At 36.1% G+C, this 18276-nt stretch overlaps 1 protein-coding gene across 9 annotated transcripts in view; it reads left to right on the forward strand.

Annotated features, from left to right (window-relative positions):
• The window catches only part of OSBPL8 (oxysterol binding protein like 8), a 154415-nt gene that overhangs the window by 53139 nt on the left and 83000 nt on the right, over nt 1–18276 (forward strand). For 3 of the 9 annotated variants that reach the window (XM_059402420.1, XM_059402419.1, XM_059402421.1), the window contains 2 exons: nt 5422–5460; nt 11389–11425. The exons of 2 other annotated variants lie outside the window; for them this stretch is intronic. In XM_059402420.1, coding sequence (XP_059258403.1) covers nt 5422–5460; nt 11389–11425 — 76 coding nt within the window. Of the gene's footprint in view, nt 1–5421; nt 5461–11388; nt 11426–18276 lie in introns of those variants that run through there. 4 more of the 9 variants (XM_059402422.1, XM_059402423.1, XM_059402425.1 and 1 more) reach the window with 2 other exon arrangements.

Genomic DNA, 18276 nt, shown 5'->3' on the forward strand with positions numbered 1-18276 from the left:
TAGGATTTAAATACATGTACTCTAATTTTGTTTCTCTTGTCATTGAATGTAAAGGCTAGCATTTTTATTTTAAATTGATCTATGTCAGACACAGCCTTTTAAAATTTTTGTGTGCATTACCTAGTATAATGTGTACTTGAAAAAGTATGTGATACATGATCTATTTTTATTTAACTCAAAGCTTTGTTCCCCTGTAACTAATTTTGATTTTTCTATCTGGAGTGAATATTTTGGCATTTAGGCAGTATACAATTGAAGAACAGTTGTTAACTGCATTTTTATGTGTAGTAGATATTGTAAGGGCCTATTCAGCCAGAGCAGCCCCACCCTGGTTAAATAGCCATTTTGTTGTTTATGCAGTAAAACTTAAATTGACTCTGCCCCCCCCCCCCCCAGAGGAACTTACTTAAAAGCAAGTCGGGGAAACCAGTCCCAGGTGCAGAGCCCAAATACAAGGGTCAGGTCAGGTGGAGATAACGTCCGAATGCAGGGATGAGTACAGGGATGAGTCGGCTCAGGTAGAGACATCCAATCAGTAAAGCTTGCATACTGTCTCCCTGCCTACCAAGGAGTGTGGGCCCCGCCTTTTGGGCGCCAATTCTGACTAAGGTGATAGGCTAATTCAAATAGCTACTATGGGGTGAATTATAATTCAGTTGGCCACCCATGTGTGACCTAGCATGACTGTGCAGCTTTCTCTGTGTGTTACAATCTCATTCACCACCTGTGGGGGGCCAGGCCCAACCATATGGCCTTCACTTTATAAAAGTTAGTCTGTGAGGCAGGGAGGGGTCGCCCTCTCTGTAATGGGCGGCCTGGACTGGTCTGTTTGATGGTTGGTTTGATTCTTGATGCTTAGTGCGAAATAAAGCTTTGCTTGACCTTTGCTTTGTATCAGTCTCGCTCCTTTGACCATTGACCCATTATTGGGGGACCCAACAGATATTATGAGTCATGGAAGTTGATGTTTCCAATATTAGCAGTCTTTCCTCTGGCTTGATACTGAACAACGTGATATGCTCATCAGTGATTTGTTAGAAATTGAACTCTAGATGGAAAGAGGCTATTTGTTATACAGCCCTTATGTCTTAATTCAGATCCTGGTCATGATTCAATATAGAATGTGGGTGTATGTATCTGTGTAAGGAATTGACCAGAATAAAATTCCAAGTAACATAAACTCTTACTTGAGTTATTTAAGTAGGTCATAAGATTAAGCATCATACATTGAAATATTTTTGTATACAAGCTTATTGTCATCCCTAGCATGATTGTGATGTGATTACATGGTTTCTTTATGCTTGTCAGGTGACAAAGTATGGGTAGGTCAAATATAGGGGAGAATGTTAATGAGGTCAAAGGCCAAGATTTAATTCTTGTTTCATAACCACAGACTTCACCAGCAGTCTCACCAGATGCATGACATTAGTTACAACCGACAAAGTCAGTTTTGAATTTTCCTTGTGTATGAAGTCCTTGATGAAGGAGGTTGCTTTCATTGTAACAAGAGACCACCATTACCAGAAGAAATAGAACTTATGCTTCATTACCAAAGACAGGTGGTAAATCTGTAACAGTGTTATTTATAAAGGACAGAATTGTTTAAGAGAAATAATGGAATTCCTAACAAAGGACTTTGGGCATATGATAGCCAGAGACTAAAAGTGGAAGAAAATATGAATATGCTTTACATTACAGCTTAAGATGTTCTCAGGTTTTGAGGTAATTTTCTATGTTGAATTGTTATTATAACAGAATTTTAGGACTTTAACAGACCTTGTGAGCAAATAAAAAAGCTGAATTCGAGATATTTATTCAGGTTTACCCAGGGAATATTGAGAGACCTAGGCTTAGAACTCAGATTTCAGAATTCAAGTCCATATTAGTTCTTTGTGTATCTATGTGAAGCATGCAGAATGTTAAGGTTTGGAAAATACAGAGTTGAATAAGACTTTTTTTTTGCTGTTAGAGAATTTAAACCAATTCATTTCATAAACAGGAACTCAGCAAACTACATTTAAGAAATTCTTTGCTAGGTATTAGAGTTATAATAATGACTAAACCTTCTTTTTTCCTTCATGCATTTGTCATTCAGTATTTGTTGATTGCCTCCCAAGTGCCAGGCTCTGTTCTAGTCTAAAGGGATACAACAGTGACCAAAACAAACTTAAGTTCCTACTTCAGTAGAGCTAACATTCTAGTGGAGGAAGAAAAAAACAACAACAACATAAATATATACTGTTAAGTGGTGATTGTTGTGATGAAAAATAAAGCAGGGTAAGATGGATAGAGAATCTAGGGGATGGGTGTTGCTATTTTCTGAGAATACTGTGGAAATCTTCTGATGAAGTTACTTTTTTATTTTTTTTAAGAGTGTGGATGGGTCAGAGGGAAAGACTTTTTTTCTTTTTTTTAAAGATTTCATTTATTGGAGAGAGAGAGAGAGAGAGAACATGAGCAGGAGTGTAGAGGGATAGGGAGAAGCAGACTCCCTGCTGCAGGGAGACCAACACATAACTCCTACAACCCTGAGATCATGACCTTAGCCCAAGGCAGACACTTAACCAACTGAGCGACCCAGGCACTGAGAGAGAAAGAGGGAGAGAGAGAGAGAATCTTATGCAGAATCTTAAGAGAATCTTAACCCCACATGGCGCTCCATCTCACGACCCTAAGATGATGACCTGAGCTGAAATCAAGAGTCAAGATGCTTAACTGACTGAGTCACGCAGGTGCCCTTGATGAAGTTACTTTTGAACAGAGTCCTAAAGGATAATTGCCATTGTGGAGCTTGCAGGTCAATTAGGCAGGCTGTGGTGCTTCTGCTGTAAGTGTTGAGGTTTGTGGGGAAGGTGAATTAGGTGTCTTTCACCTCCTCAGTCAGGAAAATGGTGGTGTGCTGCAGTGGCACTGTCTCTAGAGCACATGGAACTCTGTGGGCTCTCCCCTGCAGTTCTACCTGATAGAAGGGTGCAGTGACAACACAGATATAGTATCCCTTTGTTTTTGCCTGGTGTGGGAGGTCAGGAAATCCCTCACGGAGGATGTGATACTTTATCTGAGATAAGAAGAATGAGTGCAGCAGGATGGTGACTGGAAACCTTTAAGGAGTGGAAGCTCAGGAGAGGTTTAGGAGGGAAACTAATTTGAGGAGTTGTTGGTGAATAGACCCCATTTAAAAATTAAGCCAATGGAATCATCTGAGGAAAGCATGTTGAATGGGAACAAAAGAGATTCTAAGATACAACTTGGAGAGCAGGGGCAGAAGGGAAAGGGAGCCAAGCAACAAGAGGGAAGAAGGAAAAAGTGAGAAAATAGCTTGGAAACTAGGGAAGGGGAGAGAGTTTGAGAAAAGGAATGATCTGTGATGGCTAGTCCTAAAGAATGATCAGTGAGGTTTAGCTGGGAATGGTAAGATTGGTTAGACTTGAAATGTTAAATAGTATAGCCACTTATGTTTAAATTAAATAAATTCAGTGCCTCAGTTTTCAGTAGCCACATTTCAAGAATTTAACAGCTACATGTAGTTAGTAGCTACTCTATTGGATATTGTAGATATAAACTATTTCATTGAAAAAATTGAAGAAAGTTCATTTGGTAGCAGAGTACTAGCATCATTGAAGAAAGTTCGATTTGGTAGCAGAGTACTAGACCATTATAATATTAGGGAAAAGTTAAATGAAAATTTTTTTTCTCATTTGTGATAGCAATAGAGAAAATACTATGAGACAACTAATTATGTTGATGAAGAACTGATATTAGGGAGTCAGAGTTTTATCTTAAACTGTGATAGCAGAATTGGCAATTGGCAATTTGAGGTCAGGGAACTTTCAAGCTATTGAACAGGGAAGCAAAAAGAAAGGGAGAGAATTGCAAATCACTCTGAGCATAATCAATTTTACTAGACAGAGAATTTAGGTAAATTGCAAAGCTATCTTATGGGGGATCAGAACACCCTGTGGCATGAATAATTGGTCCATCTGTAGAAAATTTCAGTATCGGGTTTGGCACTTATTTTTTAAAGAATGGGTACTATCAAATGTTTTTAAATGGAGGAGTAACATGGCCAGTGTGATAGTTTATGGAATTAATTTGCTAAATGAAGTTCTTGGTTTTTTCTTAGTCTTTGTTATTTGTGCACTGCTAAGTAATCCTATTGTCTGCATATTGCTTTTTAAAAAAATCTACAAAGTACACTTACGTAAACTGTACCACTCATGTAAACTGTTGTTAAGCCTCACAATGATTCTGGAAAGTTGTAACATTTATAATTATGTATTCACAGAGAAGAAAATCTCAGAGTTCAATGACTTGATAATGATGGTGCTAGCTCAAAGGAGGAGTAATATTGGTTGAACAAGATAACTTACCTCAATGTCATATAAATTGCTATTACAGTACATACAGTCTTCAATATATGGTCATCTTGTTGGCAGTAGGAACCATGTCTTTATTGTGTTTTTGAATTCTAGTACCTAGCAGAGTAAATGAATGAGTGAGGTGAAATGTAATGCAGGGACATTTATTGAAAGGGGAGATGAGAAATGAAGTGATGTGGGTCTGGCCTAGGTAATAGTGAGAATTGAAGGACAGTAGTAGACATGAAGTAGAGATTGTCTTGGTGAATATCATCAGAACTTAATGGCTTCATGAGATGTTGGGGGGAAAGAGTCTCAGATGATTTAAGGGTTTTTGTCTGAGTGAGAGAAAGATGCTACAATTGAAAGACTTGGGCAAATTGCCATGGAAGCTGGTTTCGGAGAGAAGCTATTGAGTGCTATTTTTGACTTAAAGATGCTTTCTAAAACCACTTTTCCTGGTTTTAGAGCCCTTCCTTTTTTTTTATAGATTTTAGAACCAGAAGTTATTTTGCGCTAATGTCTGAACATACAGGTAGCAATGTTTTGGAGTGAAGTTTTAGAGATGGGGTAGGACTTGGAAATCTTCTGAATAAAGGTGATAAATACACCTTGAGCATGAACACAATCTGCAGAAAAGGAGTAGATAGAGGAAATAAACAAACAGTTGAGGACTGAGAACTGGTTATGGCCACTGACTTACTGAATGAGAAGAGTAGAGTCAGGAAAACAGGAAAGGGAAGGCAGAGGAGTAGAGTACTTTAGAAACCAAAAGAGGAGAAAGTTTACATGGGGAAAAGGCTGATAGAATTAAATACATGCAGAGAGGACTTCACAGATTGGCAGATTGACTGGAATTTCCCAAAGCCTCAGAGTTTTTTGTTGTTGTTTTTAAAAGGATTTGGTTTCCAGTGTAAACATATTGTTGCACTTTTTGGGGGGGGGGGCTACTTCTTAAAAGATTAATGCAACTCTCAATTCATTTATACACTGGGTGCTTTCTAAATTCAGATTCAAGTATTTGACATTAAATCACTCCTGAGAAAATTTGTTTTTTTTTTAGATCTTGCCATATTCAGAAGTTGCTGAAGTTCAAGAGACAGTGAGTAATATATGGTGCTATCTTTGAAATGTTAACATTTTTTTATTTTTTGAGGATTTCAAGTTGGAGTCTTAAAATATATTTTTCACTGTATTTTATTATAGATTATATCATTACACTAAGTAATTCATGTAGATTGAAAAGATCACTTTAAAAATGTTTTCATTTTTTCCAAAATGCAAATGGATTTAATTTTTTTAACTGTAAAAATAATGCATACCAATGGGGGCATATTTAAACAATATAGAAGAATATAATAAATGAAGTTCTGCCTTCTAGAGGCAACCACTTTTAGTATTTTGGTGGCCTTTTTACTAAGTTTCTTCATATGTATATGTCTTACATATGAAATTTTATAAAAGTGGAGTCATAAAAACTTTTTTTTAACCTATTTTAAAAGTCAGCACATAATGATGTTCAGTCAGTGGGAAAAAAACTTCAATGGCTACATAGTACATTGTATGAATGTATTATTTAATAATAGAATACTCTTTTGGATTACTCTAAGTGATGTGATAAATATCTGTGGACACATCTTTTTAAATATTTTGGGTGATCACTTTAGTGTACATCTGTAGAAGTGCATTTGCTGAATCAAAAGTCTGATTAGGTTATTTTAAAATAACTGCCTGGCAGACCAATTAATAATCTCTATCTAACAGTGATAAGCTCTAGTTCCTAGAAAAAATATTTCTGTAAAATATCTCCTATAAAACCCAGGGATAAAATGTACACAATGTGTGTTTTGCAGTTGATTGCAAGAATATAAAAAGTTCAGCTGAGTGTAGAAAAAGGACTCCTGTAGGAAGAACAAACAAATCTCTGCTGTGTTTTAGATCTCTCACTGAAGACTCTTACTTCAAGGGCCAAAGATAACACTAAATAGAGCACTCTTGGGGTGTTTTATATAATCCTCCTTCCAAATTGTGGCTTCTGAGAGCCAGCTGCAGAAGGATTGCTTCTGTCAACACAACTTGATTAACTATGTTGGGGGAAGAGGAGCAACTAGCCTGAAACTTTTTTTTTTTTTTTTGAAACTTTATTTTCAAGTTGTAGCAAAGCTGTGATTTGGCTTAAGCTCAAAAGATGACTTGAGTCAAATCCATATGTATGTTAAGGGGGAGGTGCTGTGCAGTGGAATCAGGCTTAATAGTTCTTATAGTATTGTTTCTGTGTTACAAAGTGGCCATCTGTCCTGAATTGCTTAGGACTAAAGGTTTTCCGAGGATGAAGGGTGTGATTATGAACTTCTACCTATTCATTTATACTTCTGAAAGACGGCAAGTTTTGACGGCAAGTTTTATGCTAATTATAGATGGTGTGGCAAGTATTTAGAAGTACATTAAGTAAAATCCCACTTTTGAATAATGCTCTTTCTCTGAGGTTTGTCAACTAAATTCAGTAAAGATTTAGGTAATGGCTATATTTCATGCTTTTAGTTAAAATAGTTGTTAGCATACTAATTAATAATAAATAGAACAATTCTAGGCATGTTGTTTTATCACTTTCACCCCATACTTTGTGCCCAAACAGAGAATCTGTGTATAGGAGAAAAAGACTGTTGAAATGGCTGTGTGGACATTGTTGAAGGGATAATGACAAATATGGTGTTATTCAGTTAGAGAAAATGTTTCTATCATATCTTTAATGGTCTTTCTTTGAAGAAGCTGAGGAAAAGTTCTGGGATTCTTTGAGTTTCATGTAATATTTTGGTTCTCTAACAAAAGCTGAGAAGAGTGGCTAGCTTTTTATTTTTTAAACTTTACAAGATACTTTAGTAGAGTGTTCCCCCATCAATAATTTCATATTGTCTTTATTCATGTATTATACAACATGGAGCTGTACAAATTAGGCCCAGGTCCTAAAAGCCGTAAAAGTAAGAAGTGTAGTATGCCATTTAGCCATGCATACAAGTGTTATAAGTTACTTGGTAAAATTAATATATATCTTCAATTACTTATATCCCATTTCCCATTGGCATTACTTACAGGCAACTCTGGGAGGGTAATTTAATTTGTATTACAGTTTACTGTCTCTGTATCTGCAACATTCTGGGGAAGGTTTCTGAAGTCTTGTGTATTTTTTTTTTAATTTTATTTCCACTTTTATTTAGAGTGTTTCAGCTTAATTCTTAGTTCTGTTGTTCCATTATAATGTATGTTTTCTGGTGCCTGTTCTTTTTTTCTGTCGCATTTTTATTTTTTTTATTTTTTTTTTATTTTTTTTTTATTTTTTTTTTTTTAAAGATTTTATTTATTTATTTGACAGAGAGAAATCACAAGTAGATGGAGAGGCAGGCAGAGAGAGAGAGAGAGAGGGAAGCAGGCTCTCTGCTCAGCAGAGAGCCCGATGCGGGACTCGATCCCAGGACTCTGAGATCATGACCTGAGCCGAAGGCAGCGGCTTAACCCACTGAGCCACCCAGGCGCCCCTCTGTCGCATTTTTAGTTTCCTGTGATTAGTCATTCAGTTCTTATACCCTACCTGTCACACATACTGTAATTTATACTGTTTCTTGCCAACCTGAACCTTTCTCTATACAGGTTTGTATGTCCAGTTGCCTACTTGATGGTTTGAGTTGGATGGCTAACGGATATTTCAAACTTAACCTGTCTCAAACTTAGCACTTCTGTTTCTTTCTGTAAACTAACCCTTCTCACTGTCTTTTCCATCTTAGTGAGAGTTCCATTCTTCCAGGTACTCAGACTGCAACTCTTTTTTTTTTTTTTTTTAAGATTTTATTTGTTTATTTGACAGACAGAGATCACAAGTAGGCAGAGAGGCAGGCAAAGAGAGAGAGAGGGAAGCAGGCTCCCTGCTGAGCAGAGAGCCCGATGTGGGACTCGATCCCAGGACCCCGAGACCATGACCTGAGCCGAAGGCAGCGGCTTAACCGCTGAGCCACCCAGGCGCCCAGACTGCAACTCATATCATTTTGATTCCTTTAAACAAACAAACAAATACAACAACAACAACAACAAAACTTCATACTTGTTCTGTTTGGAAATCCTGTTGGCTTTACTTTCAAAATATATTTAGAACTCACCTACTTCCTCTCACCCTCACTGCTACCACCTGATCCAAGTTTCCCTTCAACTCTCCCCTAGAGTATTACAGTAACTTCCTATTGATTATACTCTTGTCCCTCTAGTCACTCCTTTTCTCAGAAATCCCGTGGCTTCCTATCTCATTCAGAATAAAGCCAAGTCCTGACTAGGTTATACATAATATGGCCCCCCTTTACTTCTTTGACTTCATTTCCTACTACTCTCCTCCTTGTATTCCAGCCTCTCTGGACTTCTCACTATGCTCTGAGCCTTCCAGACTTGCTCCCATCTTACTCCTCAACTCTATACTTGTTCCTCTCTCTGCCTAGAATACTCTTCCCCTTCATGTCATTATGATAAACTCCCTCATTTTATTCAGTCAAGTCTGTAGTGAAGTTTTCTTAGGCTACCCTATCTTAAATTATAACTCTCTTTTCCTTAACATTTCTTGTGTCCTTATTCTCTGCTTATTTTTTCTTTAGTTTTTATACTATATAATATGCAACACATTTTTACTTGTTTAGTATGTTATTGTACATCTCTCCCACTAGAACATAACTACCACAAAGGGCAAACTTTTTGTCTTTTTTGTTCACTGTTATATCCCTTGGTGCCTGAAATATCTGTCTATATAATAGGTACTCATAAATACTCGGATGGGGCCATCAGTGATAGGAATAGACAGTGTTTATTTTGATTCCTCAGTGTCTCAATATGAAAAAAAAATAGATTAATAGAATCAGATTTCTATGACAAACATGCTTGAAGTTATGTTGAAAGCATAATTTGAAACAAATACCAGAATTTGTAGCTGTATGCTAGGGATTATTTTCTGGGAGCAAATAGGCAAGGAGTACAGCTGCAAAGAAGTTGATATAATGCTGTTAATTAACAGAATTTGAAAATATGTATGATCAAAGTGAACTTAATTGTTTATCCTAAATAGAAGACCAACTAAAAAACCTTTAGAAATGGTTTCTGTGGCCTTGTGAAATTAAATAGTCCCAGCTGTGCATATATGGTTAGAACTGTTGTTCTCCTTCAAGAAATTCATATTTAATAGTAAATCTAGGGAAATTAGTAATTATTCATACCAATACAAAAAGATATTTTTAGAGACTGTCTATGAAATACCTGTCAAGTCAGTTTCCTCCTTTCTGTTATATTAGTTATTTATTGGTATACAGCAAATTATCCAAAAATTGAGTGGCATAAAACAACAGTACTTGTTATTTTATAATTTCGGTGGGTCAGGAATCCAAGAGCAGTTTACTAGGTGTCTCTGACTCAAAAATCTCTCAAATGGTTGCAGTCAAGCCACTGGGGAGGCTGTGTGCTGCAGTCTCACCTGAAAGCTTGACCAGGTGGTTGGAGGACAAGGAGGGCCAAGGCAGGAGATTTATTTACAAACTCAAGTAGTCAGTTGTTGACAGACATCATTCCTTCACCTCATGGGCCTACCTACAAGGCTGCCTCATGACTTTGCAGTTGGCTTTCCCCAAGGAGAGTGAGAGACTATAAATAAGATGGAGGTCATGGTCATTTTACTGTGTAATCTTGGAAGTAACATCCATTCACTTCTGCCATATTCTGTTCATTAGAAGTGTTTAAGTGAGTCCAAAATACTCTCTAAGAGAGGGGATTGTACACAAAGACATGGGGATCACTGGAGCCTTTGTAGAGCTCTCCTGCCAAAAATACTTTAATCTTTTCCCACGTGTTTGCTAGTTGTGGTAACGTGGCCATAAGTAACAGGGACTTGAGCACAATTAGTTCATTGTCATTATAAATGTATTTTTTAGTTTATCTGTGAAGTTGAAATCAGTTTATAGAAGAATGGGCAACTGCAGAAAAATGACTAGAGTAGATACCTTTAAAGGAGTTAAAACACAATTCTGAGCTTTAGGGAAGCAACAGGGCCAAGATTTTTCTGAAAGAGGCAAAGCAAACAACTACTACCTTTCTTTTTGGTCACAGATAATTGATTCCTTCCTTTCTACCAAAGGAGACCAAAACACTTGACCATAGGCAACATGTAACATAATCTCTGTAGGCAACATTTAGCATAATGTTCTATGTTAAAATAGTTACTAGACAAAAGGTCAGTAGTCTTTACTGTTTCTTTTAGTTAATTGCAAGTTACTCATTTGGGTCTTCATACTTCCTAAAGATCAGTAGGTCCATGTGCTAATAGTTCCTATTTAGTGGCTCCTAAGAAAGTTTGTCTGACAATAAAATTTTATCAATTTATCATTCTAATCAATATTCCTCTGGTTTTTTGCCATTTGAGAGAAAATTTGTTCTACTTTATTGATGTCTTTGTAAAAGCTCTTTGCACAATGCTTGGCATATAATAAGCACTCGGTAAATGTTCCTTTCTTTTTATAGAAGAAACAGGCTGAATTTCTATGTAGAGTTAGTGCTTTCATGGCATGCAGAACTAATATTTAATAGTGCATGGGTGCTATAGATTTTAAAACCATTTAAATATGAAGAATGAGCAACTTTGGGCTTTTCCTTACATTTCTTAATAATTGTACCATTCCTAACCCATATCTTGAGTTAAAATTGAAAGTAATTTTTGATTTGAATAATTTTCAAAACAAAATACTTAGTTGATTTCATTTTTGTCTTTCCATCTTTGTTTTCCAAAATTTAAACAAATATTTGATAATGCTTAAGCCAACTTCTTTTTATGTGTGGCAAAGGAAATTCCTTGTGAATTATGATTATTAGGATTGATGTGCATGTGCTTTCTACTTATAAACTAATGCTTCTTTTCCTTGTCCTTTTGTTTCACTGCTGCTTCAATCCTGATGCATTTTGCTTCTTCCTGGTTTGGATTGTATTTGTTTGCTGCTCAATTACCCTGCATTTAAAGCTTCTTGGTGATAGCAAAGATGTCCTTGGGCCCTCAAGTAAGTAGCCAAAGTTTGAATCGCATATTTGGAGATATATTTTGCTGTGTACTTATAAAAGGCATACAGTATTTCTCTTTTGATTATTTAGTCATCTACTTTTCTTTCTAGGCACTGAAAAGCTGTCAGAGCCCATCTGAGATTGATAGTGTTTGTATATTTACTTCTTGATCATCTCAAGATGGATTATTTACTTAGCTAATTAGCTAATTCATAATTCAGGAACTCTTTCTCATAGTATTCCTTTGTACAATCATCATAAAGCATAGACTAGATTTCTTTGAGACTGGATATGGTACAAGAAATTCACTATCATTTGAAAATGAAAACTTTTGTTTTTTCATAATCTTTACATAATAGATAATTTGGTTATGAAACACGTTTATTTGTACTTTGGGGATTTCATAAGTGAAACATGTTTCATCTAAGGGATTTAGAAAATATACACATTAAATTTATGTCTGAATTAAAGGTTTTTTAACCACTGTTCTACCTTTGTGGAGGGATATATGATGAGTAAAACATGTGCCGTGCCCTAAAGAATCATGATAGTCTAGCAGGGGAGTTATACCCCCATTAATAGATAATTCCAGAGCACTGTAACAGAGGCACCTTTTGTATTGGAAAATCACAGAATTTCTGAGGTGAAAGGAACCTCAGATATCATCTAATAAAGCATTAACTTTGTAGATACAGAGCCTGAAGCTAAGAACTTAAAGGATCAAGGCATTAGAGTTGGGTACTAGCCCAGTGTGTTCTTTCCTGGTTTTAAAACATCATAATGAAACCATCAGTTTGCTGAATTCAGATATGACCAAATAATTAAAATATTACTGTGTCATAAATCAGATAAAGATTTAAACTTTGGGGCATCTGGGTGGCTCAGTAGGTTAAGCCTCTACCTTCAGCTCAGGTTATGATCTCAGGATCCTGGGATTGAGCCTGCATCTGGCTCTCTGCTCAGCAGGGAGCCTGCTTCCCCCCTCTCTGCCTACTTTTGTGATCTGTCAAATAAATAAAATCTAAAAAAAAAAAAAAAATAAGATTTAAACTTTATTGAATGGCAATGTAGAAATTATATTGATTTAGAAAGTTTTAGTGTTTATTCCTAAACAGTTACCTGACCATTGCAAGTCAGTTCACTGCTCTGGGGCTCATTTTTTCCCCCATTGGCTAAAGGAGACTGAGCAGGGTAACAGCAACCATTTTTCTAGTTGTAAAATTCTTTGGTATAGATTGGTTGCTTTTTGTCTCTAATACTGATTATAGTATGTATGTAATTTTTTTCTAAAAAGAGACTAAAGAATTATGTTAAAATTCCTTTTTAAAGCAGCACCTACCTGGCTCAGTCCATAGAGCATGCCAATCTTGATTTGGGGGTTGTAAGTTCAAGCCCCATGTTGGGTATAGAGATTACTTTAAAAAAATTTCTTCTTATTATTATTATTTAAGATTTTATTTATTTGAGAGAGAGAGAGAGAGAGTGCACCCAAGCAAGGGGAATGGCAGGCAGAAGGAGAAGCAGATTCCCTGCTGAGCAAGGAGCCCAATGTGGGACTGAATCCCAGCATCCCGAATGTTAGATATTACTTAAAAATAAAAATAAAATCTTTCTTAAAAATTCTTTTAAAAATTCATAATTGCAACAATTCATAGTATTTTAAATATATTGTTTATTTTATAACCAGCATTATTAGAATAGAAAAAAAGTTTTTAAGATTTTATTTATTTGACAGACAGCAATCACAAGTAGGCAGAGACACAGACAGCAGGGAGGGGAAAGCAGGGTTCCTTCTAGCAGAGAGCCCAACGTAGGGCTCGATCCCAGCACCCCAGGATCACGACCTGAGCTAAAGGCAGAGGCTTAACCCACTGAGCCACCCAGGTGCCCCTAGAATAGTAGAAATTTTAAAAGTTGAAAAAAGTATATAGATATCAAAATATTTTTATGTTTTCTTGGCAGCCTAACTTGTGATACCCGAGTGGATTTTCCAATTACTTTAGTTACCTCATATATTTAAATGATTGGCAGTACTGAACTGAAAAATAGAATTGAATTTTTAATACAAGTTAAAATGGTTCTGTTTTAGGAATTGGATTTTATAAATGGGGGTCTTTACTTACCACTTGGAATAGAAGAGATTTATTGTGATTATGTATTTTCTGCATACACAAACAAGACTATATAATATATATTAGAGATGAGTTTATATTATGCTCTGTTAACTATTAGAAGGTTGAAACTGTATATTTACTGGAGATCACATATCTTTTAGAGTGAAAAGTAATTTCATTAATATTAGGATCCATATTGAATGAAAAAACTATAATATATGCAAACATACTTAGATTCTTTAAGTGTTTGAGAAAAGGTACACCATGTGTAAGGGGAGTCTTATAGTTTACATAGAGATTACTTATGACTTTAATTACTTAACTTTATCTCAGCTTCCTTAAATTAAGTGCAAATACCAAACTATGAAGCTTAAAAAAATTCTTCAGATTTTTGTATTGATGAGTTGACTTAATAAAGTAAAGATGGTAATTATAGAATCATATTCTCCTTAGAAGTTACAGCTGGTATGTTACTTATGTTACTATTAATTATTCCAGCATGGTTGGTTTCTACTATACTTAAGATAATAATGCAACATGAATAGCAAAGTAGGTTACTTTATTTCCACTATAAAGTAGAACCAGAAGAGGGCACTATTATGCTATCTTGAGTAAGTAAGAGAATTGTGTCAGAAAGTATTCTGGAATCATGCAGTGATTTGAAAACAAAGTGAATGCCCTTCTTGAGCTTACATTCAAATAGTCTAAGATTGTACAAATGATATAGGACATCAAAGTGATTTTTTATATTTTGCAAATCCTATCATCTGCATAGTTGTTAATGTTCACAAATGGGGTAAGAGAATAGGAAAAAAAATCATAAATTTTTTCTGAATATACAGTATACGTTCTATATTGCTATTTCTTTATACTCTCACTTCAACATTCTCAAAATCATAAATAGTAATACCTCAACTAGTAAGAAATTAGAGATAGATGCAACTAAATTTGCACTTCTCAAACTATTTTCTTTAGATACCTGTTGCTGAATGAATACTGAAACATACTTTAATTCTATTAGTTGTTCTTCTCATAATGTATTTTAAATTAGCCTAAAATATACTGATGAATCATCCAGTGAGTATGTGTTGACCTACCACTCAAGAACATGAATCTTTAAAATCCCTCATATTCAACCATGTGCTTGCTCTGTCCCTGTTGCCTGCCCCCAAGAAGTGATGACTAGATTTTATGTTTTATCATTTGCTTTTTTAAAAAATGTATTTTTTGAGATTTTTGAATTCCATATGTGTCACTAAGTTTTGCTTGGTTAATTTTTTTTTTAAGATTTTATTTATTATTTATTTGACAGAGATCGTAAGTAGGCAGAGAGGAAGGCAGAAAGAGAGGAAGGGAGGCAGGCTCCCTGCTGAGCAGAGAGCCAGATGTGGGGCTTGATCCGAGGACCCTGGTATCATGATCTGAGCCAAAGGCAGAGGCTTTAACCCACTGAGCCACCCAGGCGCCCCTTGCTTGGTTAATTTTATGAGTGATATCATGCTGTATGTCATATTCTAGAACTTGTTTTTTTGTGTTAATATTGTTTTGGGGTATACCTACAGATCATTACTTTTCGGTGCTGTAAGCTATTCCATTATATGCATATCTATAAATCCATTTTATTTTCAGTTTATGAATATTTAAGTTGTTTTGATTTTTGCTCTTATGAACATTCTTGTTGTCTCTTGATAAATGCATGTAAGAGTACTATTTCTAGGTATAAACCTAAAAGTGGAATTGTTGGACACACAGGGTATGCTGAAATTCAATTTTATAAGGTAGTTCCATATTGTTCTCCAATATGCTTGTATCAGTTTATTCTCCAGCAGCAGTGCTTAAAATGTCTCATTGATTCCCATCCCTATCAGCATTTGGTATTATCAGACTTACTAATTTTTGTCAGTTTTACTGAGTTTAAAATATTTACCTCATTGTGATCTTAGTTTGTCTTTTTCTGGTTACCAAAGAGGATGAACATCTTTGTGTATATTTATTGGCCATTTGCATTTCTTCTTTCATGAACTCACTGTTCATGTCCACCCTGCCCCCATTTTCCTTTTTCTTTAATTAAAAATCTTTTTTGTGTTGAGATACAGTTGACATATTTATATTAGTTTCAGGTATACAGTGATTATTCAGTATTTGTATATTTTGCAAAATGGTCACCACAGTAAGTCTAGTTATCGTTCATCACCATACATAGTTACAGATCTTATTTTCTTATGATGAGAACTTTTAAGATTTATTCTCTAAGCAACTTTCAAATATGTAGTATAGTATTAACTAGCTATAGTCATCATGTGGTACATTTCATTCACATGACTTACTTATTCTGTAACTGAAAGTCTGAAACCCTTTGATTCCCTTCACCCATTTTGCTCGCTCACTACCCTCCTGTTTGTGTCTGATCTAGGAACTCGGTTTTGTTTTGTTTTTTAAGATTTTTTTTATTTATTTGACAGAGATCACAAGCAGGCAGAGAAGCAGGCAGAGAGAAAGGGGGAAGCAGGCTCCCTGCTGAGCTGAGTGCCCGATGTGGGACCCTGAGATCATGACCTGAGACAAAGGCAGAGGCTTTAACCCACTGAGCCACCCAGGCGCTCTGGAACTTGGTTTTTGAACTTGGATCATACCATATTTGTCTTTCTCTGTCAGACTTACTTAATTTAACATAGTTCCCTCAAGGTTCATCCACATTATGAATGGCAAAATTTCATTCTTTAAGGCTGAGTAGTAGTCCGTTCATTTGTCATTGGCACGTAGGTTGTTTCCATGTCTTGGTTATGGTAAATAATACCTTGCTATGGTGAACATAAGGGTACATTTATCTTTTCAAATTTCTGTCTTCATTTTCTTTTTTTTTTCTTTTTTTCTTTTTTAAAGATTTTATTTATTTATTTGACAGACAGAGATCACAAGTAGGCAGAGAGGCAGGCAGGAGAGGGGGGAAGCAGGCTCCCCGCTGAGTAGAGAGCCTGACGTGGGGCTCGATCCCAGGACCCTGGGATCATGACCCGAGCCGAAGGCAGAGGCCTTAACCCACTGAGCCACCCAGGCGCCCCTGTGAATATATTTCTTGCCAGACTGTGGATTTGAGGGCAAGAATGATTTTTATCCATGTTTATAACCTAGGCACTCAGGTCTCTCTGTCTTCATTTTCTTCAGAAAATTATATGGAAGCTGAATTGCTAGATTGTATGATAGTTTCTATTATTAACTTCTTGAGGACCTTCCATGCTGTTTTCCATAGTGACTACAACAATTTACATACCCAGCAACTGTGCACAGGCAGTCAGGTTTCTCCATATCCTTGCCAACACTTGATATTTCCTTTCTTCTGGATAATAGCCGTTCTGATAGGTGTGAGAATATAGCTCATTATGGTTTTGATTTGCATTTCTCTGATGATTAGTGATGTTTAGCATCTTTTCATGTACCTGTTGGCCATTATTTCTCTGGAAAAGTGTTTATTCAGACCTTCCACCCACTTTTAAGTCAAATTGTTTTTTGCTGATGAGTTGTGTAAGTTGATGTATTTTGGACATTAACCCCTTATGAGATACATGACTTCCAAGTATTTTCTCCCATTCAGTAGGATTCCTTTTCGTTTTGTTGGTGGCTACTTTTGTGGTACAGAAGCTTTTTAGTTTGATGGGGTCCTGTTGTTTATTTTTGCTTTTGTTGCCTCTGCTTTTGGTGTCAGATCCAAAAAACCATCACTAAATCTAATGTCAAGGAGCTTATTGCCTGTGTTTTCTTTTTTTTTTTTTCCTTAAAGATTTTATTTATTTATTTGACACAGAGAGATCACAAGTAGGCAGAGAGAGGGGGAGAAGCAGGCACCCCACTGAGCAGAGAGATCGATGCAGGACTCGATCCTAGGACTTTAAGATTATGACCTGAGCCGAAGGCAGAGCTCAACCCACTGAGCCACCGAGGTGCCCCACCTGTGTTTTCTTTTAGGTGTTTTAGGGCTTCAGGTCTTACATTGAAGTCTTTGCTCCATTTTGAGTTAATTTTTGAATATGAGGTTGGGTAGTGGTCCAGTTTCACTCTTTTGTATGTGGCTGTCCATTTTCCCTAGTACTACTTATTGAAGAGACTGCCCTTTTCCCCATTATATATTCTTGGCTCCTTTGTCATAAGTTAATTTGACCATACATGCATAAGTGTATTTTGGGGCCCTCTGATCTATTCTATTGTGTCTTGTTTTTATGCTAGTACCATACCGTTTTGATTACTTTGATTACTGTTTTGCTTAGCTCTCTTTTATAGTTTGAAACCAGGGAGCATGATGCCTTTAGCTTTGTTCTTCTGTTTCAAGATTATTTTGATTATTCAGGGTCTTTTGAGTCTCCATACAAATTTTAGAATTTTTTGTTTTATTTCTATGAAAAATGCCACTGGAATTTAAAAAAAATTTTTTTTAAGATTTCATTTATTCACTTTAGAGAGAGAGCACATGCATAAGCTACAGGAGGAGTAGAGGAGGAGGGAAAAGGAGTGGGGAAAGATTCCCAAGCTCAGCATGGAGCGTGATGTGGGGCTCGATCTCATGACCTGAGCTGAAATCAAGAGTTGAACACTTAACGGACTGAGCCATGTAGGCACCCTGCCATTGATATTTTAGTAGGAGTGGCATTCAATCTGTGGGTTGCTTTAGGTAGTATGGATATTTTAAGAGTCTCATGCTCTACCGACTGAGCTAGCTAGTATGGGCATTTTAACTATTAATT

The sequence above is a fragment of the Mustela nigripes genome, chromosome 6 (assembly GCF_022355385.1).
Source record: "Mustela nigripes isolate SB6536 chromosome 6, MUSNIG.SB6536, whole genome shotgun sequence".
In the NCBI taxonomy this organism is placed as follows: domain Eukaryota; kingdom Metazoa; phylum Chordata; class Mammalia; order Carnivora; family Mustelidae; genus Mustela; species Mustela nigripes.